This window comes from Littorina saxatilis, linkage group LG13, assembly GCF_037325665.1.
Source record: "Littorina saxatilis isolate snail1 linkage group LG13, US_GU_Lsax_2.0, whole genome shotgun sequence".
In the NCBI taxonomy this organism is placed as follows: domain Eukaryota; kingdom Metazoa; phylum Mollusca; class Gastropoda; order Littorinimorpha; family Littorinidae; genus Littorina; species Littorina saxatilis.
The window spans coordinates 14,921,705-14,945,488 of NC_090257.1; the positions used below are offsets into that span (position 1 = coordinate 14,921,705).

At 44.7% G+C, this 23,784-nt stretch overlaps 1 protein-coding gene across 2 annotated transcripts in view; it reads right to left on the bottom strand.

Moving 5' to 3' along the window:
* The window catches only part of LOC138983690 (UDP-glucuronic acid decarboxylase 1-like), a 100,308-nt gene that overhangs the window by 6,992 nt on the left and 69,532 nt on the right, over window positions 1-23,784 (bottom strand). For both annotated transcript variants that reach the window (XR_011461233.1, XM_070356985.1), the window contains exons 6-10: window positions 7,436-7,540; window positions 7,223-7,282; window positions 3,496-3,617; window positions 2,294-2,413; window positions 803-965 (exon numbers count right to left, since the gene is read on the bottom strand). Coding sequence is in view for 1 of the 2 variants with exons in the window: in XM_070356985.1 (XP_070213086.1) it covers window positions 803-965; window positions 2,294-2,413; window positions 3,496-3,617; window positions 7,223-7,282; window positions 7,436-7,540 (570 nt within the window). In the remaining variant the exon portion in view is untranslated. The remainder of the gene's footprint in view (window positions 1-802; window positions 966-2,293; window positions 2,414-3,495; window positions 3,618-7,222; window positions 7,283-7,435; window positions 7,541-23,784) is intronic.

Here is a 23,784-nt window from a genome sequence, read left to right on the forward strand (position 1 = left end):
CAGACTGCTGTGCATTACTCACTGACAGGGCTGCTAACAGACAGTGAGCAGTCAGACTGCTGTGCATTACTCACTGACAGGGCTGCTAACAGACAGTGAGCAGTCAGACTGCTGTGCATTACTCACTGACAGGGCTGCTAACAGACAGTGAGCAGTCAGACTGCTGTGCATTACTCACTGACAGGGCTGATAACAGACAGTGAGCAGTCAGACTGCTGTGCATTACTCACTGACAGGGCTGCTAACAGACAGTGAGCAGTCAGACTGCTGTGCATTACTCACTGACAGGGCTGCTAACAGACTGTGAGCAGTCAGACTGCTGTGCACTACTCACTGACCGGGCTGATAACAGACTGTGAGCAGTCAGACTGCTGTGCATTACTCACTGACAGGGCTACTAACATACAGTGAGCAGTCAGACTGCTGTGCATTACTCACTGACAGGGCTACTAACATACAGTGAGCAGTCAGACTGCTGTGCATTACTCACTGACAGGGCTGCTAACAGACAGTGAGCAGTCAGACTGCTGCGCACTACTCACTGACCGGGCTACTAACATACAGTGAGCAGTCAGACTGCTGTGCACTACTCACTGACAGGGCTACTAACATACAGTGAGCAGTCAGACTGCTGTGCTCTACTCACTGACAGGGCTACTAACAGACAGTGAGCAGTCAGACTGCTGTGCACTACTCACTGACAGGGCTACTAACATACAGTGAGCAGTCAGACTGCTGTGCATTACTCACTGACAGGGCTACTAACATACAGTGAGCAGTCAGACTGCTGTGCACTACTCACTGACAAGGCCGCGGATGATGTGGGCAAAGTCCATGATGGTGTGCTCGTCAGGGTTGCCCAGGTTCACTGGCATGGAGTAGTTGCTGGCCATCAGCTTGACTAGGCCGTCCACCAGGTCCGTCACGTACTGAAAGGACCGTGTCTGTGTCCCGTCTCCATACACCTGCACAAACACACCGACTTGTACAAAATGCAGGACACCTAATCTATGATACTGCTTCATGGCACACATAAGCTCAGTTTCACAAAACTCACTTAACTGTCCCCTCAAATTTCAACAAAGTGATGCATTCTTCTAATTTTATGTCAATCAAAACCTGAAAGGAAAAATCTTATGATCTCTGGTACACCATTGTAAGCATATGAAAAGAGCGATGTGTTCTTTGTTGTGTGATTTCTGGTGTTTTATTACAAGCACAAAGATTCACTGCGAGAAACACTCCAAAAAAGGTATTGCACTATGAGTATGGTTCAAAAACAAATCATAATTACTTTTATTCAGGGGAGGCTCAGTTTCAAGTGATATAATCTTACCAAAAAACGGTCTCTCATCGCCCTAAGAGTTTTACATTTCAGGTAATTATGTAACCACACACCAGAAATACCTTAACAATAAACATTTGAGCGCTCAGTTACTCAAATTGAAAACGGCTGTGTTTTCAGTGGGCATTCCCGACTGTAATTCTTATAGTGACGCCTAATTTTTTGCGCCAGTCATAATTTTCCTCCTACCTTTCGCCCCTGAGTGTTCCCAGAGATACAAATTTGAAATTGAGCCGAGAGCTACAGATTTCAATTTGGGTGTTGAGTAGATGACAACACACACGAGGAAGGTATTAGATTTTTAGTGGTTGAGCGTTCTATTTTTCAAATCTAAATGCTGTGTTTTGGTGGTCTTTTCAGACGTTGATATTCTCCAACGGACAGCATGTTTGTTTACGTAATGCGAAGCGTTATAGCCCTGTATGGCACGAAATGTGCATGCGTTTGCTATACTATAGGTTTGACTTCCTCAATCCAATGGCTTTAATCTGCTTTGTCAAATGGGTATCTATGAAAACTAGATAAAGTTTGATGACGAACGGAAGAGAGCTGGGCGAAGCAAACTGCTCGCTGATTAAAATTCATTTAATCATTTGGCATAGTTTTGGAGCAGTTTTGAGCAAATCATTTACAGGTATTTCTAAATTACAGTAAAGCGAATGTCCCTTGAACTTGTTAAGGTCCAAATTGTCAGAAAACTTTCCAAAATGGCGCCTTAGGTGTACTAACTTGAATGACTTTGAAAATGTTACAAAAAGCTAATAATGTAAAGTACAAGTACAACAGTGTTTTGACATCTAGGGTCTCTATTATCAGTTTCTGATTCAAGGTGATGCAAGAAACAAAACTTTGCAATTATACAAGTTGACAATAATAGTTGCTATATGTCTGACTTAAGATTGGTGGGGTAGGGGTAGAGTGTGCGTGTGTTTCCAAAGCAGAACTTACGGTAATGTTCTCATTCTGTAAAGCCTGCAGGATAAAATTGCTGACCACTCGCCCATCGTTCATGTGCATGCGGGGACCGTAGGTGTTGAAAATTCTGGCCACTCGCACCTCCAGGCTTTCCTGTTATCATGCAATTCACAGTGTCACAATCAGTGAATGGAAGCACCAATCACCACAGCTACCATAACAACCATGCAGTCACACTGTGAACACTACCGCCGCATGTTGTATCACACCAGTCACACTGTCAACACTACTGCTGCATGATGTATCACACCAGTCACACTGTGAACACTACTGCTGCATGATGTATCACACCAGTCACACTGTCAACACTACTGCCGCATGTTGTATCACACCAGTCACACTGTCAACACTACTGCTGCATGATGTAACACACCAGTCACACTGTCAACACTACTGCTGCATGATGTATCACACCAGTCACACTGTCAACACTACTGCTGCATGATGTAACACACCAGTCACACTGTCAACACTACCGCCGCATGTTGTATCACACCAGTCACACTGTCAACACTACTGCTGCATGATGTATCACACCAGTCACACTGTCAACACGACTGCAGCATGTTGTATCACACTATCAAAACTACTGCTGCATGTTGTATCACACTATCAACACTACCGCCGCATGTTGTATCACACCAGTCACACTGTCAACACTACTGCTGCATGATGTATCACACCAGTCACACTGTCAACACTACTGCTGCATGATGTATCACACCAGTCACACTGTCAACACGACTGCAGCATGTTGTATCACACTATCAAAACTACTGCTGCATGTTGTATCACACCAGTCACACTGTCAAAACTACTGCTGCATGTTGTATCACACCTGTCACACTGTCAACACCACTGCTGCATGTTGTATCACACCAGACAATACTACTGCACCATGTTATGTATCAGTACAGCTTCTTGATCAGTTAACCAAGTGTATATACTATATACAGCCAGCAGAAATGTCATGCCAGCAACATTTCCATGACCATGGCTTTGTATCTGTTATGTCAGAACCCGTTTTAAAACACATTTTAGCAGCAAAATGATTGGTCTAAAAAATTAAAGCATTAGAATCGCGTAGCTGACTTCTGTTGCCAAACACTCATTTTAATAACAAAGAGACTGGTGAAAAGAATGGTAGCATCAGACAAGTAAGGCTGGAGACTGACCTGCTTCTTGTAAGCAAAGCACATGGTTTCTGCCACTCTCTTGCCTTCGTCATAGCAGGCCCTGGGTCCGATGGGGTTGACGTGGCCCCAGTAGTCTTCATTCTGAGGGTGCTGCTCTGGATCTGCTCAACACATGGATTTGTCATCGTTAACACCGTAGTCAATATCAACTTATAAAACACGACACTTAACATGTGATTAAAAAGACAAGGAAACATAGGAACTTAACCAAGGAAAGTAAATGCATAAGCCCCTTTAAATCTGCAAATCTTATCTTGTTTTTCATGTCTCTTTGCACCAAAATGGCAAATTCATAAATTAAAGGCAGTAAAGAATAACCTGCACTTATCTAAAACTAATTTTACAAAAAGAAGTGAAACACATTATGAAACTGTTGATTAAAAAAAATATATATATACACTCATAGGAAAAAGTTAGGGACCACTTACGCAAACAAACACAGCTTCCAAACCACCAAACAAAATTGAATAAAATTTGTAACATGTTTAATTCATTATCTCTGCGATCCTTTTCCAAAATATGGTGACATTTCATTCACGCATTACGTGTCAACAAGCTCTGAAACAACATGGGGGTCGGAAAAAAAAATGCAAGTTCCGAACAGTTCGCCGCGTTTTGCAAAGCCTTCTGCAGTCCTGTTCCGCATCGAATTTACCAGCTTCCTGCAGAAGGCCTGAGGAATGGCCTGCCATTCGATTTGCAGGAACTGAAGCAGTTGCTGCAGGTTCCTTGGGGGTGGGTGGTTGTTCCTCACTCGCCTGTCCAGCTCATCCCTCAGGTGCTCGATGGGGTTGAAATCAGGGCTGCAGGCCGGCCAGTTCATCCTGGTGACACCAGCCTGCTGGATGAAGTTGTTGACCAGCCTCGCTCTGTGAGGTGTTGCGTTATTGTCCTGGAACACAGCCTGCACACTAACCTGGTGTAGAGCGGGTAGAACCAAAGGGGCGACAATCTCATCTCGGTTAGCGCTGGCCCGTCAGGTTGCCAACAATGTGGTAGGGGGGGTTCTGTGTCGAAAACTGAAGGCCCCCCACACCATGATGGAGCCCCCGCCGAAGGCCACCCTCTCCTACACCAGACCGTTGTTGTACCGCTCACCCTGACGCCTCCACGCACAAGCCCGACCGGCATGATGGTGCAGATTAAAGCGGGACTCATCGCTGAACAGCACATCGGCCCATTGCTGGCGTGTCCACCTGGCATGGTTGTGACAGAACGCCAAACGAGCCTGGCGATGAGCTGCTGTCAGTCGTGGCCGTACAGCTGGACGACGTGATCGCAGGCCAACTTTGTGCAGGCGTTTGCGGATGGTTTTCGTGCTGACGTTGGTTTTTTTTTTTTTAACCAATTTCAAAATTTTAATCAATCAATAAACACGTGATAACAAACATGGTAACTGTATGTTTTCTGTTTGTACACATAATTTCTCATTTACATGCTTTATCTTAAATCAGAGACAATCAACAATTTGTTTCTAATTAATAAAACGTCAGACTAACGAAATCTCAAAACAACATGATTTCCAAAAATAATTTCCAGTGTTGATCGTAAATCGTTTTTTTTAAAAATGCTTACGCACATCTTTGCGATTAAAATAATATGATTAATCTTCTTCATATTTTTGCTGTTACTTTTAATACCAAAAAGCACATCTGTAACATTCAACCTAATTCTTTCGCCAATGTTTACTAATATGTACATTTCAATATATTTCCAAAACCTGAGCACGGTTGGGCATTCAAAGAAAAAATGCTCCAATACATCAAGTTTATCCTCACAATATGTACAGTTTTTATCAGCCTTCACTTTCATTTTACACAATAAAATATTAGTTGGATAAATGTTTTGCAATATTTTCCAATGCAGTACACGTAATCGAAGTTCACTAGTGACAGTGGCTGCTAAGTTCCAATTCTTTTCGTCAATTTCAAATCCTAACTTTCTTCTCCAAAATCCTTCTGAACAGGGTGGGCTGTATTTTTTTCCTACGAGAATCTTTCAAATTTCTTTTACTGATCTCACTTTTTTCCCACAAAAGGTCGGAATGTCACAGACTGAACAATTTACATCGTCTATAGCTACATTTCTTAAAAGGAGATGTACAGCTGTACGAACAACATCTCTGTAGCGCTGGCCCGTCAGGTTGCCAACAATGTGGTAGGGGGGGGGGTTCTGTGTCGAAAACTGAAGGCCCCCCACACCATGATGGAGCCCCCGCCGAAGGCCACCCTCTCCTACACCAGACCGTTGTTGTACCGCTCACCCTGACGCCTCCACGCACGAGCCCGACCGTCATGATGGTGCAGATTAAAGCGGGACTCGTCGCTGAACAGCACATCGGCCCATTGCTGGCGTGTCCACCTGGCATGGTTGTGACAGAACGCCAAACGAGCCTGGCGATGAGCTGCTGTCAGTCGTAGCCGTACAGCTGGACGATGTGATCACAGGCCAACTTCGTGCAGGCGTTTGCGGATGGTTTTCGTGCTGACGTTGGTGTTTGTTGCCACCCTCAGCTGGCCCCTGATGATGTTTGCAGTGGTGCCTCGCTGCTGCAGAGCTTGTCTTCTGATGAAGCGATCTTCACGCTGTGTTGTCTTCTTAGGCCGTCCTGACCTGGGCCTCCCCAGGTCGCTGGTGGCCTGAACTTCTGATGCAGCCTGACCACGACAGAATGGGACACTCCAAGTCGTCTGCCCACTTCTCGCTTGCTTACGCCGTCTTGCAGCCATGCGATGGCCCGGGCTTTGTTGAAGGTGGTCACCTTTCGTCTGGGAGGCATAGTGAGAAGATGGTGGCGAGCGGAAAATCGCGGGACTATAAAGCCTAACTGGTGACAACAGTTCACTCTCAACACATCCCCCCTGCACGTGCATAACAAATTTTTCATCTTTCCCGCCCAGGCTTGCCTACGCGCCAGTGTAAAAATGGTCCACTTTTTGCAGTTTGGCAGTTTCTGTCTCGTGCCCTAGCCAGGCCTCCGTGGATCCCGAGCAAGTTTCCTGCTAACACAGCATTGCTCACCCACTGGTGTATACGACCTGACAGCCATTTAGTTTTATAAACTTAGGAACAAGGAGTTTGGCACAGATAAAGTCAGCTGGTTTTTTCAAGGGCGGTTCCTAACTTTTTCCTTTGAGTATATAATACCCCCCAGGGTTTCATTTACTAGTGCGCCTTGCGCCATTGGCGCATAACATCTCAAAATGTCCCATTGGAATTGCCTTCAGTGCGTCAAAGGGCGCACTGAGATTACGTACCACTGCGCCACCCCATGCACACTTTTCACGGGAGTACAATGTTCGGAATGAGCTAGGCAAAAACGCGCGCCAAGCCGAGCAACTTGCGAGTTTGTAAAATGCAATGTGATTTGCTTTTAAAATGTAATTCATTAGTATTCAACCAATTCTGCGAACTATCTGTGCTCTGTGGAAACTGTCAACAGAAGCGATATCGATCGAAACACAGACAAACACACACACACACACTAACCAGATTCACTGGCAAATTCTCATATCATCATATGACACTAAATAGCACTATTTTGCATCTTTCAACAAAAGCATTTTCGGACCGCCTAGCCTGCTTTGTGCGTTTTGCCTTCGACTATGTAATGTCCCATCAGAATTTGGTTATGCGGGACAAATGTCCCATTGTCTTTTTATTCCAGGCTAAACACTGCCCCCCCATCTTTAACAGCAAAACTCACCGCCATACACCTCTGATGTAGATGCCAAAAGCATTTTTGCCCGCACTCTCTTGGCAAGTCCTGGGGAAGAATAAAATCAGACACACCAAATAATATCTGATACTCAAGTGACATTGAAATGCACAATGAAAGCTCACATCCACACACTCTGCTTTCACACACACACACACATGCATTCTCACACCCACACCCACACACAGACAAGCGAGGTACCTAGCATGTTGATAGTGCCCAGGGTGTTGGTTTTGATGGTCTTGATGGGGTTGTACATGTAGTTGGGCGGGGATGCTGGGCAGGCAAGGTGATAGATTTCATCCACTGCAAACAGAGAAGAATATAGATGCTTACTGCAGCACATGCAATTCTGCCATGGCAAGAAGCAGTAGAGTTCAGCATCAGATTATTCTTAGCGTGTGTTTGGGCAACACTGACGGACCAGTGTTGCGTTTTAGTCAGCACTACATGCCGGGAGCAGTGTATGTTAGAAACTGACTAGCAATAAACCACATTATTTTTACATTTAGTCAAGTTTTGACTAAATGTTTTAACATAGAGGGGGGAATCGAGACGAGGGTCGTGGTGTATGTGTGTGTGTGTGTGTGTGTGTGTGTGTGTCTGTCTGTGTATGTGTGTGTAGAGCGATTCAGACTAAACTACTGGACCGATCTTTATGAAATTTGACATGAGAGTTCCTGGGTATGATATCCTCAGACGTTTTTTTCATTTTTTTGATAAATGTCTTTGATGACGTCATATCCGGCTTTTCGTGAAAGTTGAGGCGGCACTGTCACGCTCTCATTTTTCAACCAAATTGGTTGACATTTTGGTCAAGCAATCTCCGACGAAGCCCGGACTTCGGTATTGCATTTCAGCTTGGTGGCTTAAAAATTAATTGATGACTTTGGTCATTAAAAATCTGAAAATTGTAAAAAAAAAAATTGTTTTATAAAACGATCCAAAATTACGTTCATCTTATTCTCCATCATTTTCTGATTCCAAAAACATATAAATATGTTATATTTGGATTAAAAACAAGCTCTGAAAATTCAAAATATAAAAATTATGATCAAAATTAAATTTTCGAAATCAATTTAAAAACACTTTCATCTTATTCCTTGTCGGTTCCTGATTCCAAAAACATATAGATATGATATGTTTGGATTGAAAACACGCTGTGTGTGTGTGTGTGTGTGTGTGTGTGTGTGTGTGTGTGTGTGTGTGTTTGTGTGTGTGTGTGTGTGTGTGAATGGAAGAGGAAAAAAAGTAATCTCTATCATTTTTTTCAAGATATTACCCATCCCCCTCATTGTGTCTGCCTGTCTCTCTCTCTGTCTGGCTGTCTGTATCTCTCTCTCTCTCTCTCTCTCTGTGTTGCTCTGTCTCTCTGTTTCTATATCTGTTTCTCCGAAATGGTTTAAAAACAATTTCATCTTATTCCTTTTCGGTTCCTGATTCCAAAAACATATAGATATGACATGTTTGGATTAAAAACACGCTCAGAAAGTTAAAACGAAGAGAGGTACAGTAAAGCGTGCTATGCAGCACAGCGCAACCGCTACCGCACTAAACATGTACAGGCTTGTCACTTTCACTGCCTTTTGCACTAGCGGCGGACTATGGTCATTGTGAAAAAATGCAGTGCGTTGAATCAGTTTCATTCTGTGAGTTCCACAGCTTGACTAAATGTAGTAATTTCGCCTTACGCGACTTGTTTGTTCTTGCTTAAAGAGCTAGTTCTGTTTCAGCAGTGTACACCTCTGCCTGGATTGTGTGTATCAGACTTAACTGCACATCAAACAAATGTTTTGGCTAAGACCGAGTAGACGTGAAGCCACTGCAAAACACTGCAAAGATAACAGCATATTTAACTTCAAATTTGTCACACAAATGATCTGATGGAAGCTGTCATTTGAAACTGTAATTAATTGAACAGAAATGTGCAACAAAATTCACTGACAATGAACTTGCTATCAACTTTGTACTTCACTTGTTCACATCCTCCTCACTCACTATCTTTATTTTCTGTAACTTTTAAGTTTAATTACCCTTCAAAATAAGAGCAAGCAACAAGCAAGCAAAAATAATGATGTCACAGCTACTGTGCCACATTGCCTTTTATCACTGCTACCTAATTTTCCAGCTAACATTACTTTAACAAAAAACAATAACAATAACAACACTTTATTGTCCATTAAAATGTTACATAAACATGGAAAATTTTCTTCAGCACACCCTGCCTGCCTGTAAACGATTATAACAACAATTGGACAAAAGGACAACACACATAAAACATAGGTTCACGTATGTAATAACAAGCACACCTATCATACTTCCAATAACACTGACCTAAAGTGTTGTCCGTGTCATCTTTAAATTGAATAAATTTACAGATAAAATCTAAATAAGGTCACACGTCTATTAAGATAGCACGTCTAGCACAATCAAATATAATATTGCACTATATAAATTTACCCTCTTGTGGTTGCAAGTGAGCTAAATAACTAGCAACAGTTCCTGATGAAGTTGAATCTGGACTTTGCTAGTTTAGCTACTATGTGACACTACACCTATAACCTTCTATGTGTGGAGAAAAGCGACTACAGGAATATTTTTGTCTTTTCTCCATATGCAATTTTCTTCTTAAAGTATATAGAGTGAAGAAGAAGAGAAGGTGTAGAGAGCAGAATATATTATCTAAGTTAGTATTGAAACTGTGTGGAATTAAGATTCACACTCTAAAATCCAGACCTGTTTACCCCCATAAGTGTTTTGGAGTAATGCTCAGCCCCAAAAATAGTAATCCTGGCACAAAAATAGTAATCATCCAGCCTTCGTCGCCAATTACAACGCACATGACAACTGTGTCTGCGAAACGCAATCATGCACATATATCCATCATCCACAAACAAAACACATCAGTCAGTTTTTGTAGTCATCATAATTTCAAAGAAGATCACATCAAAAGCACATGCATCACTGATTCTTTTTCTTTTGCTCGTGGTAGGCCTTTTTCAGTGTGTCAAGCGCTTCTCTACTGTACTTGCGCTTGCCGAATGAGTGAGGGCAAGACTTCACCACTAGAAGGCTCTCCAGCGTCTCATCAGACAGACATGATCTCTGGTCAGTCCTGTGCTTTTTCACCCCATTTTGCCATTGAAAAAAACAATACCAAACATGTGAATTAATAAAAAAATAAAAAAATAAAAATGTTTATTTTTTTTTAACCTTTTTTTTAATTTATGAAAATCGTAGTCTTGACACGGATAGCGGAATGGCGTATTTTTTGCAGAAAATCGTAATAAATTACGCCAAAATCGTAAGGGTAAACAGGTCTGTAAAATCATATCTGTTCTTTCCCTTAGTAAATGGTTTGGAAATAGGTATGATACAGTCCTTTTCCATTGTTCTCTTGCGGTCAGCGAGAGTATTGTTTAGCTACGTCCACCTCTCACCTCTCTTCTCCCCAACCCCCTTTTCCTGTCTGACCTCAGTGATTCTTTACTTCTATGTTGCTGTGCTTTTGTTAATAATACTTGTTACACACAGACGAACACACACACATACACCCGTCGCGATATAACCTTGAATGGTTGAAAACGACGTTAAACACCAAATAAAGAAAGAAACACACATACACACACACACACTCTCTCTCTCTCTCTTTTCTTTTCTGTAGCTTTTATATCATTCTTTATTTTACCCATGTATTTAATTTAAATATGTATTCTGTATTCATTTGTTTAGTAGAATGTAGATTTTATGTTTATTATCTACATATGAGAAGCCTGTTGAATATACACTGTGTTTGATTGGGGTTAACTTGTAACTGCATATGTTTTTTGGTGTGACATGACTATTTTGCGAGGTAATAGTCAGAGGTTTTGCACTTTGTTCACAGTGTTGATAACCAATGAGTGTTTGGTATCAAATGATGCGTCGTAGAATTTCCATTTTTATTGATGCATATCTTTATAGCGTTTTTGATGTAGTTTACTTAGTACAGGAGTTTTTGTGTATTTTTGAGGGATTTTAACTCTAGCTTCTATGGAGGCTGACAGCAGCCTCGAAACTCTCCCCCCTCCCTCCCCATTTTGTTCTGTGGACCCAGAGCGACGTTTTCATTGGTTCTTTGGCGGTGACGTCAGGGACAGTCACGAAAGGTATATAAGCTGTTGGTTTTTGAGGTTCGGCGGGAGTCTGAGCAACCAACCTAAAGGTATACCGGACTTCCCACTTAGAGTTACAGCATTGCTTCTTTGGGAATGGTTGTGGGAGGATCCCAACCTGAGTACTGAGAAGTATTTGTTGTCATCTCTAAATTGTCCTCCGGGGTCTGAGCAACCAACCTGGCTTTAGTGTCTAAATGGTATACCGGACTCCGCCCTGTGGACTGAACTAACAGGGTTAACAAAAATCATTCCGCAGTCCACACGGCGAGTAAAGTGGCGTCGCTTTACTCTTTTACTTTATTTTTCTTCAGGCCCTGAACCCCTGCCCAAATTTTCAGCCATTTTAGGACATAGGATATTTTTTTCAGTAGCGTATTTTTGCTAAGGGTACCTACGGGTCATGCCCAAATTTTCAACCATTTTAGGACTTAGAATATATTTTTAGGTAGCAGGGAAATTACAGGAATAGAGTGAACCAATGTACATATATACTTTCTGAAGAGAACCTACGCCTTGTATTGAGTTGTTTTCATGATTTGTTTTGATTCAATACAATTTTGAACTTCACCTGGCTCTTCTTGAGTTTATATTCTGTGTGTCTGCTTGTCCTGTCGTGTGATTGCCATCCTGACAAATGACCTTCAAACATGTATAACATCTAAGACACAGACACAGACAGTTAGAGTTAATGTGAAGCTAAGACCGCTCGGCTTTACATATGTACAGATCTACAGTAGTGTCACACTATAGATCTACCGTCTGGCTACAGTGTGACACTACACTTACCTTCTATATACAGATCTACTGTCTAGCTACAGTGTTTGTTTGTTTGTTTGTTTGTTTGTTGGCTTAACGCCCAGCCGACCACGAAGGGCCATATCAGGGTGGTGCTGCTTTTCCATATAACGTGCGCCACACACAAGACAGAAGTCGCAGCACAGGCTTCATGTCTCACCCAGTCACATTATTCTGACACCGGACCTAGCACTAACCCCATAATGCCAGACGCCAGGCGGAGCAGCCACTAGATTGCCAATTTTAAAGTCTCAGGTATGACCCGGCCGGGGTTCGAACCCATGACCTCCCGATCACGGGGCGGACGCATTACCACTAGGCCAACCGTGCCGGTAGCTACAGTGTGACACTACAATTAACGTCTGTGTAGAGATCTACAGTCTAGCTACAGTGTGGCACTACACTTACCTTCTATGTACAGATCTACCGTGTTGTTGGTTTTTTATTTTATTTTTTTATTTAATTTTTATTTTTATTCAAATAACTACAAATAACAATATCGCATACAATGAATTAAATACAACTTATAGTGTACAACAAGCTTCTTCAATAAACTTCCAAATTCTGTATACAACCGGTGTTCAATGAAATCTATTACATCACAACAATAATCAAAAATTTTAGTAGTAAATTTTCATTTGATTAATATACTTACCCAACTCACATATAGCAATTAACCCTAGTTCAGTCCTGGTTACGCTGTACGCGTCCCCTTGGTAACCAAGGGAGACCACTCTAAAAAAGAGAGTGCCCTATCCCATAATGCCAGACTAACCACTAGCCTGACTTCCATATGCGCGCGCATACACCGCCATCTTATCATTCCAAAACGAAGCCCAACTCACTTCTTTTTTAGACCCCCATACCACCACAGCGGGGAGGCGGGAGGGAATAAACGATGTGAGTTGGATAAGTATATTAATCAAATGAAAATTTACTATTAAAATTTTTGATTAAATTACATATCTTACCCAACTCACATATAGCAGATTGCTATCATAGGAGGAGGGTACTCACCAGATCAATCCACCAGAACCTGCCCTGCAGCCACCAAAGAAGGCAAAGCAGAGCTGCCATCTTGACGTATGCCAGCCACCTCCCTCCGATAGAAGTTTATAAAAACGTCTTCCGATCTCCAGTATGCAGATTCAAGGACTTCTGAGAGACGACCTGATCTCAAAACTGCTAACGACGAAGACCATGCCCTGGCCTCGTGAGTTCTAGCAGCCGTAAGAGGCAACACCGTTCTGGTATCACCTAATTGTCTTTGCCACCAGATATAAGCGTTCCGAATGGTAGAAGACACCCATTTGGTTAGCGTAACTTTCGAGATGTCTTTCCCCCGAGCCGTATTGAGTGATATAAAAAGCAGTTTCTGAGACATAGAGCGAATTGGCTGAGTCCGGGACAGGTAGCTGCTGAGTGCTCGTACAGGGCAGTTAAAAACATCCTCATCCCCCGGAGCCAGAATTGTGCTTAAAGGGGGAATACGGATAAGCGGGGATGGTTGGCCTGGTTTTTGGTTCTTAGCCAAGAAATTAGGCCTGAACTTAAGAGAAAATGAACCGTCTTTTTCCCGGGAGATATCATTTGCCATTCCCGACAACGCGTGAACCTCGCTACCGCGTCTGGCCGTAGCGAGTAAGACCAAGAAAAGAGTTTTATGCGTTACATTCGCCAGACTGGCCAAATGGATAGGCTCAAACTCCTCTGACGCAAGAAAACGTAACACCAAAAAAAGATCCCACGCCGGGAGCTGTGTTTTGTCACGAGCCAGCTTAAGGGAAGCGCCCTTAATAACGCCGGAGATAACCCCCGACAAGTTAACCTTGTGTCCAAGTTGCCTGAGTGTAGAGGCAATTGCAGACCTCCTAACCCTCAACGACGAGGGAGAACCCCCCTGATCAGCTAGCCAAGATAAGTGATTAGCTACCTGCATCGACCTAGGCGCCAGGGGGTCCACATTATTCTCAAGACACCACGACGACCAGTGCGAAGCGTAAACAGAGTTGGTCGAATCTCTGTGAGCGTTTTGAACCAGCTTCAAAGTAGACACAGAGGCCCCTGCCCTAAGCAGAGAGTCTCTGATAGCACCCACCCGTGAAGTTGCAGCATTTGCGGGTTTATGTGGTGAATGCCTGACCGAGGCTGCAAAAGTTCGCCCTTCCTTAGAGCGAGCGGAATGGGCGGACGAACCGCCAGACGCACCAGATCTGGATACCAGTGCTGGCTGGGCCAGAGAGGAGCCACCAGCACGAGCGCTGGCCTTTCGAGATCTGCTTTCCTTATTACCCTGCCCAGAATGCAGAAAGGAGGAAACGCGTAAGCCACCAGATTCGACCAGTCCATCTCGAGTGCGTCCACCGCCCAGGCTTGGGGGTCCGGAAACGGAGACACAAAGAGAGGGAGCCTTGCCGAGAACCTTGTTGCAAACAAGTCGATGCACGGCTTGTCTACCTGAGCCCAAAGGCGCTCCAAGGCCTGATGCGACAGAGTCCACTCTGAGTGGAGTATCTTGTCCCCCCTGCTCAGGGCATCCGCCAACACGTTGAGCTTGCCCCTCTGGTACATTGCTGACAACCGAATGTGTTGCGTACTGCACCACATCAGCAAGCGACATGCTCTGTCTGACAGAACCTGTGAGCGCGTCCCCCCTTGGCGGTTTAGGTAAGCCGCAACAGTCGTATTGTCTGTATGCACTCTGACATGACTGTTCACCAGAGAAGGAAGAAACGCCCTCAGGCCCAAGGCCACAGCCTCCAGTTCCAGAACGTTTATGTGCAAGGACCCTTGACTGACGTCCCACACGCCCGCAGCCGTCTGATCCGCCAAATGGGCTCCCCACCCTGTCTGAGAAGCATCCGTGAACAGATCGTTCTCCGGAGCCGGGGGAGTGATGGGAACACCCTGGGACACCCAAGGAAGAAGCCAGACACCTGTGGTGCTTCTGAACCAATCTCCCAACTCGACCCGGCAACTCCATGCTTGAGTTGCCTGATCCCATCGAGCCTGCAAAGCCGCCTGGAACGGTCTTTTGTGCACTCTCCCCAACGGAACCAGCGAGGCCATGGATTCCATCTGACCCAGGATAGAATACAATTCCCGAGCTGCGGCCACATTCTCTCCGTGTAGCGCACGGATCAACGCCTGAAGTTTGTCCACCCGCTTTTGAGCAGGACGAACTGACCACTCCACCGTGTCGAACTCTATGCCCAGATAGGTGAACCTCTGTCACGGCTCCAACTCGGACTTCCCCACATTGACTGAGAACCCGAGTTGACTCGCCAGGCTGAGCACCCTGTGCGAGTGTGTGCTGCAGAGGACCTGATTCTGATGCAAAATCAGCCAATCGTCGAGGTACGCCCTGAGGCGCACCCCCTCCTGCCTCACTAGAGCACAGAGCTGACGAACGACCATCGTGAAAACCCATGGAGAGAGGGACAGACCGAACGGGAGAGCCCGAAACTGGAAAATCCTCTCCCCCCACCGAAACCGCGGCCACTTTCTGTCCGCTGAGTGCATCAGCACGTGAAAGTAGGCGTCCGTGAGATCGATGGACGTGGCCCAATCCCCTGGACGGAGAGCCTCTCTCACCGACGCAGGCGTTTCCATCGTGAATTTTACTACTCTCAGGAACCTGTTCAGACATGAAAGGTCTAGAACCGGCCTCCACGCACCCGAAGCCTTGGGCACCACAAAGAGCCTGCCGTAAAATCCTCCTCGATCGCTTCTTTTTGCAGGAGAGCAACTACCTCCCCCTGCACGGCCAACTTGGCCTCGGGATCGTTTGGAAATCTGAAAGGCGGAGGTATCCTGGACAGAGGTGCCTTCTTCTCTGCCCAGAGTAGCCGGAACCCCGAACTGACTACCCCTAATACCCACTGGCTGACCACCAAGCGTGACCAGGTAGTGAGGGCCCTGGAGGGGCCGCCCGCCACCACAACGGTGTGGGCTAACGGGACCGAAAGTTCGGGAGGACATCATTGGGGGTGGGGCTTGCGCCCCGACCCCCTAGCCCTGCCAAAAGAGCCCCTCTTCTGGGAAGAGGCACCACGCCCCCTACCCCGAGAAGCAGAGCTCTGACCCTGTGTCTTGCCCGCCGCCGCGGACGAAGACTGAGCCTTGCCTTGACCCTGAGGCTTCTGAAAACCTTGGTGAGCAATCTTGGCTCTTGCCAGATCCCTTGCCTCGTGCGTTTCCTTTTGCAAAGCATCCAAAGATGCGCGACCCAGAAGGGAACCGTCCATGACGGGCGAGATCTTCAGAGCTTCAATCGTCACCTTGTCCCTAATTCTTGACCCCGTCAAGAACGCCGACCTGCGAGAATGCACGGCATAAGTGTACAATCTAGCCGACAAAGTCATTTGTTCCTGTGACACCCTGGCCAAAGTGGCCAACAAAGTCGTCACATCTTCCGAAGAAGCGTCATACCGGAACTCAAAAGGGTCGAGCGACGTCGCAATCGATCTCGACAACGATCTCTGGAGTGACTCTGACACAGACGCCAGCTCCAGCAGAGACCTTCCTGTCTCCTCTAACGACATCAAAGATGCCTCCGTACAAGGGACAGGCCTTTCCTTCGTATAGCCATCTTCCCTCAAAGCCGCAAGTTCCGGTGTCACCGGGAGTATCGACTTGGGCAAAGAGTAGGAATCAATCAGTCTGACTGGGTTGACCACCAGCTTGAAGTTGCGCAGACTAGCCGAACAAGGAACTTGTTGACCAACCTTCGCTAACCACGGTGCAGCCGCCTCGGGAGCCTCACTGTGTTGTGCCAACAACGGAACAGGAGGCAGCCCCTTAGACCAACCTTTCACCAATACCTTCGACATCTCAAACGCCAGAAAAGTAGATTCGATGAACTTGAAAGAACCCTTCGTATTCTTATCAACACGAAAATCCCCCCAAGCCGAAGGAGGTGGAGCAAGCTGAGACTTGCTCTCCACCACACCCTCTTCAAAGTACTTTGAAGCCGTTTCAGCTGCAAGCGCCACCGCACTTCCCAGCCTAGACGGCAACCGGAACCCGGCATCATCTCCCAAAACGGAAGTGCCATCGTCCAGACAGTCGTCCTGTACGTCCGTACAGTCCGGAAGTTGACCCCCTGCTTGACTGCCATAGTCAAACAGAGAGCCATCTCCACTGTCTTCTTCCCCCGAAGGCGGAAGCGGAAGTCGCACAGACTGACCAATGCCCAATGACACGGCAGAAAGCATCGAACCTTCCGTACGCTCTACAGTGTCCCTACCCCCCCCTGACCGGCCGACAGCGCGGCGATGGCCAGACGGGGTATCAGAACTTTCACCCGTGAGCGCGATGCCCGTGGCTATTTTTGACTGTGGACGCGCTACACTTTCCCCGGAGAACCCGGGTACTCGTGTAGCAGACATACCTTGTGACAGTGAACCACCAGGCGACGGAACACCCAACGAAAGTGGGATAATCTCATCCCCCTCCTGAACAGCGTGAACATCCGCTCAAGTCACCGTAGCGGTAGGGCCCGCCACAATCTTGGCCAAAGATGACGGTCCTGTCACCCCGGGAGGGAGTGCACGGAGTTCAGCTCGCGTAGACGAAATTTCTTCCGCCAGTGAAGATACCTGTGAACTAAGTGCAAGCAAAAGAGAAGCCACGTCCGCGGCCGCCAGACCAGAAACAGCAGGAGCAGAAACCGCTTTAGCCGGCTTAGCAACATGAGCGACCTTATCCAAAGGCTTCGCCGGCAAAATGGCCACCGGCAAAATGGCGGCAGAAGGCATGTCTAGCAAAACATCAATACATTTGCCTGAGTCAGGTTCTAACACCGCCGCGACGGTTTGTTTAGATTTTCTAGGCGTCTTTTTCGGAGGGGAGGACTCAGCAGCCACCTGCTTAGAACTCTGCCTCTTCTTAACGTTATCAGCCATAGCAAGTAAGACTTTGTCAAAAAAATTTCAGAAAAATTTTTCGGAAAATTTCACAAGTCAAAAATGGCCAAACAACGCCTTTACAACAAGTACAAAACAAAGAACGATCTCACCTCAATACAGTAGCAAGGTAAGACGACGAAAGAATACCAAGAAGAAGAAACCCAGTCCCACAGACCAAGCAACATCGGCTGAACAACAGCCAGAGCGTACGTAAATGCGACCAGCCAGTCTGACGCTGAGTTTTGGAATGATAAGATGGCGGTGTATGCGCGCGCATACGGAAGTCAGGCTAGTGGTCAGTCTGGCATTATGGGATAGGGCACTCTCTTTTTTAGAGTGGTCTCCCTTGGTTACCAAGGGGACGCGTACAGCGTAACCAGCACTGAACTAGGGTTAATTGCTATATGTGAGTTGGGTAAGATATGTAATTTAATTACATTTATTAGTTTCTGTTTACTTTTATTTTACACAGGAGAATGTTGGTCGGATAAATGTTGTGTATAATTTTCCAGTGTAAAACTCTTAATCTCGTTTCATCAATTTCTACATTAAACTTTCTCTTCCAAAATCCTCCGGAACAGGGTACATCTGTTTTCAGGTAATACAAACATCATCACTTATATTTACAACATTTTTCCTCATAAATAATGATACAGCAGCTTTTACAACATTATACTAGCAGTTAAGCCCGGCTTCGCCCGGGAGTAAGCGGAGTCCTGTAGCAATTTAAGACGCTCGCTATCCCATTATCATTAGCTTTACCTCCTTTGTTTGGATACAAAAAAAGAGTTATCTCCCTTACCTTCTAGAAATTTCCGGAACTGTCCAGTTAATTTTTCTTTCTTCATTTCTTCCCCTCATAGGAGCAATAGCGAGTCTCTAATATCACTGGCATGATGTGCTTGCTACAGGTGAACAGTAGGCACTGAACTGGTCTTGCACCCTATAGGCTGTATTCAATAAATGGGAGGTCCATAATCTGAGAAAGGAAACAATGAATCAAGAAACTAAAACCCAGGTGCACATCTGCGGCACCCAAGGAGTGTACGTGCACACTATCTTGTTCCTGCCTCTTGCCATCTCAGAGGTATGGCGACCACAGACAAAAAAGAGTTATCTCCCTTACCTTCTAGAAATTTCCGGAACTGTCCAGTTAATTTTTCATTCTTCATTTCTTCCCCTCATAGGAGCAACAGCGAGTCTCTAATATCACTGGCATGATGTGCTTGCTACAGGTGAACAGTAGGCACTGAACTGGTCTTGCACCATATAGGCTGTATTCAATAAATGGGAGGTCCATAATCTGAGAAAGGAAACAATGAATCAAGAAACTAAAACCCAGGTGCACATCTGCGGCACCTAGGGAGTGTACGTGCACACTATCTTGTTCCTGCCTCTTGTCATCTCAGAGGTATGGCGACCACAGACAAAAAAGAGTTATCTCCCTTACCTTCTAGAAATTTCCGGAACTGTCCAGTTAATTTTTCATTCTTCATTTCTTCCCCTCATAGGAGCACTAGCAAGTCTCTAATATCACTGGCATGATGTGCTTGCTACAGGTGAACAGTTATCTCCCTTACCTTCTAGAAATTTCCGGAACTGTCCAGTTAATTTTTCATTCTTCATTTCTTCCCCTCATAGGAGGAACAGCGAGTCTCTAATATCACTGGCATGATGTGCTTGCTACAGGTGAACAGTAGGCACTGAACTGGTCTTGCACCATATAGGCTGTCTATCTATACATATAATAAAAGAGAGTGTCTGTCTGTGTGTCTGTCTGTGTGTCTGTCTGTCTGTGGTCGCCATACCTCTGAGATGGCAAGAGGCAGGAACAAGATAGTGTGCACGTACACTCCCTAGGTGCCGCAGATGTGCACCTGGGTTTTAGTTTCTTGATTCACTGTTTCCTTTCTCAGATTATGGACCTCCCATTTATTGAATACAGCCTATATGGTGCAAGACCAGTTCAGTGCCTACTGTTCACCTGTAGCAAGCACATCATGCCAGTGATATTAGAGACTCGCTGTTGCTCCTATGAGGGGAAGAAATGAAGAATGAAAAATTAACTGGACAGTTCCGGAAATTTCTAGAAGGTAAGGGAGATAACTCTTTTTTGTCTGTGGTCGCCATACCTCTGAGATGGCAAGAGGCAGGAACAAGATAGTGTGCACGTACACTCCCTAGGTGCCGCAGATGTGCACCTGGGTTTTAGTTTCTTGATTCATTGTTTCCTTTCTCAGATTATGGACCTCCCATTTATTGAATACAGCCTATATGGTGCAAGACCAGTTCAGTGCCTACTGTTCACCTGTAGCAAGCACATCATGCCAGTGATATTAGAGACTCGCTATTGCTCCTATGAGGGGAAGAAATGAAGAATGAAAAATTAACTGGACAGTTCCAGAAATTTCTAGAAGGTAAGGGAGATAACTGTTCACCTGTAGCAAGCACATCATGCCAGTGATATTAGAGACTTGCTATTGCTCCTATGAGGGGAAGAAATGAAGAATGAAAAATTAACTGGACAGTTCCGGAAATTTCTAGAGGGTAAGGGAGATAACTCTTTTTTGTCTGTGGTCGCCATACCTCTGAGATGGCAAGAGGCAGGAACAAGATAGTGTGCACGTACACTCCCTAGGTGCCGCAGATGTGCACCTGGGTTTTAGTTTCTTGATTCATTGTTTCCTTTCTCAGATTATGGACCTCCCATTTATTGAATACAGCCTATATGGTGCAAGACCAGTTCAGTGCCTACTGTTCACCTGTAGCAAGCACATCATGCCAGTGATATTAGAGACTTGCTATTGCCCCTATGAGGGGAAGAAATGAAGAATGAAAAATTAACTGGACAGTTCCGGAAATTTCTAGAGGTAAGGGAGATAACTGTTCACCTGTAGCAAGCACATCATGCCAGTGATATTAGAGACTTGCTATTGCTCCTATGAGGGGAAGAAATGAAGAATGAAAAATTAACTGGACAGTTCCGGAAATTTCTAGAAGGTAAGGGAGATAACTCTTTTTTTGTATCCAAACAAAGGAGGTAAAGCTAATGATAATGGGATAGCGAGCGTCTTTGCTACAGGGCTCCGCTTACTCCCGGGCGAAGCCGGGCTTAACTGCTAGTATTCAATAAATGGGAGGTCCATAATCTGAGAAAGGAAACAGTGAATCAAGAAACTAAAACCCAGGTGAACATCTGCGGCACCTAGGGAGTGTACGTGCACACTATCTTGTTCCTGCCTCTTGCCATCTCAGAGGTATGGCGACCACAGACAGACAGACAGACAGACAGACACACAGACAGACACTCTCTTTTATTATATGTAATAGATTTAAGAATTCGGTTTGGCGAATTTTCAATGAAATCACATATACCTTGATATAATAATACGTCTCCCGAACTTACAATATCAGTTAATACCAATACACCTCGTTGTATCCAACTTTCCTCACTTACATTCTATGTAGAGATCTACCGTCTAGCTACAGTGTGACACTACAATTACCGTCTATGTAGAGATCTACCGTCTAGCTACAGTGTGACACTACAATTACCATATATGTAGAGATCTACAGTCTAGCTACAGTGTGACACTACACTTACTTTCTATGTAGAGATCTACCGTCTAGCTACAGTGTGACACTACAATTACCGTCTATGTAGAGATCTACAGTCTAGCTACAGTGTGACACTACACTTACCGTCTATGTAGAGATCTACCGTCTAGCTACAGTGTGACACTACAATTATCGTCTATGTAGAGATCTACCGTCTAGCTACAGTGTGACACTACACTTACCGTCTATGTAGAGATCTACAGTCTAGCTACAGTGTGACACGACACTTACCTTCTATGTACAGATCTACCGTCTAGCTACAGTGTGACACTACACTTACCGTCTATGTAGAGATCTACAGTCTAGCTACAGTGTGACACTACACTTACTTTCTATGTAGAGATCTACCGTCTAGCTACAGTGTGACACTACAATTACCGTCTATGTAGAGATCTACAGTCTAGCTATAGTGTGACACTACACTTACCTTCTATGTACAGATCTACAGTCTAGCTACAGTGTGACACTACACTTACCGTCTATGTAGAGATCTACAGTCTAGCTACAGTGTGACACTACACTTACCTTCTATGTACAGATCTACCGTCTAGCTACAGTGTGACACTACAATTACCGTCTATGTAGAGATCTACAGTCTAGCTACAGTGTGACACTACACTTACCTTCTATGTAGAGATCTACCGTCTAGCTACGGTGTGACACTACAATTACCGTCTATGTAGAGATCTACAGTCCAGCTACAGTGTGACACTACACTTACCTCCTATGTACAGATCTACCGTCTAGCTACAGTGTGACACTACACTTACCTTCTATGTACAGATCTACGGTCTAGCTACAGTGTGACACTACAATTACCTTCTACAGGGGTGGGACTCTCTTGTGATGAAAAAAGAGGAAATCCCTTTTTTCTAGGGGGGTTCCCCCACGAATTTGTTTTAAATGGTACATTAAAATCTGTGCAATCTGGTGCATTCTGAAAGTAAAATTGTACTTGTTTGGATCAGGTAACAAAAATTCTCCTCACTCCCTCTCCCATCCCCCAAAAAAAACAAAAACAAAAAGACAATAAAAAAATTAAAAAAACTTTCACACAACAATGGTAACATTGTAATGGTGCATATTTACGTAATGAACCATGTATCCATAATCCAATGATCCAAGTGACGCCCCAATGCATTGAAGCTCAAAATTACTATTAGTTATCAAGAGTTTTTAGTCAGCACAATTTAACTCTCAAGCCTCCATTGTTCTGTTCCATCTTCATTTCTCTCCATATCATTCAGTCAACAAGTTATAGATACTGTGATGAATTTTCCAATAGGTTCTTTATCAACCTTCTCCTCTGTCCAATCCCATCTCCACTTGTTTTTCAAACTTTCATCCAATGTTGAACATTTGCTTCGTTCGACAATGTCTTTGCAGTGCGCCATTTTGTTTCGCAAACCGGAAAAGGCAAAGGCGAAGACTGTACCAAATACGATTCCGAACTGTTTGAGAAATAAATGCCGTTTGAGAATAAAATCATTAAATATCATTTGACGCGGAAAAATAGATTACTCCAGCGGAACTCGTAAGTTGTGTCAGCGGAAATCCGCGGATTCTCGGAAAAGTCCCACCCCTGCTTCTATGTCGAGATCTACCGTCTAGCTACAGTGTGACACTACACTTACCTTCTATGTAGAGATACCTACAGTCAAGCTACAGTGTGACACTACACTTACCTTCTATGTAGAGATCTACAGTCTAGCTACAGTGTGACACTACACTTACCTTCTATGTAGAGATCTGCAGTCTAGCTAGTGTGACACTACACTTACCTTCTATGTACAGATCTACAGTCTAGCTACAGTGTGACACGACACTTACCTTCTATGTACAGATCTACCGTCTAGCTACAATGTGACACTACACCTACCTTCTATGTACAGATCTACCGTCTAGCTACAGTGTGACACTACACTTACCTTCTATGTACAGATCTACAGTCTAGCTACAGTGTGACACTACACTTACCTTCTATGTACAGATCTACAGTCTAGCTACAGTGTGACACTACACTTACCTTCTATGTACAGATCTACCTGTCTAGCTACAGTGTGACACTACA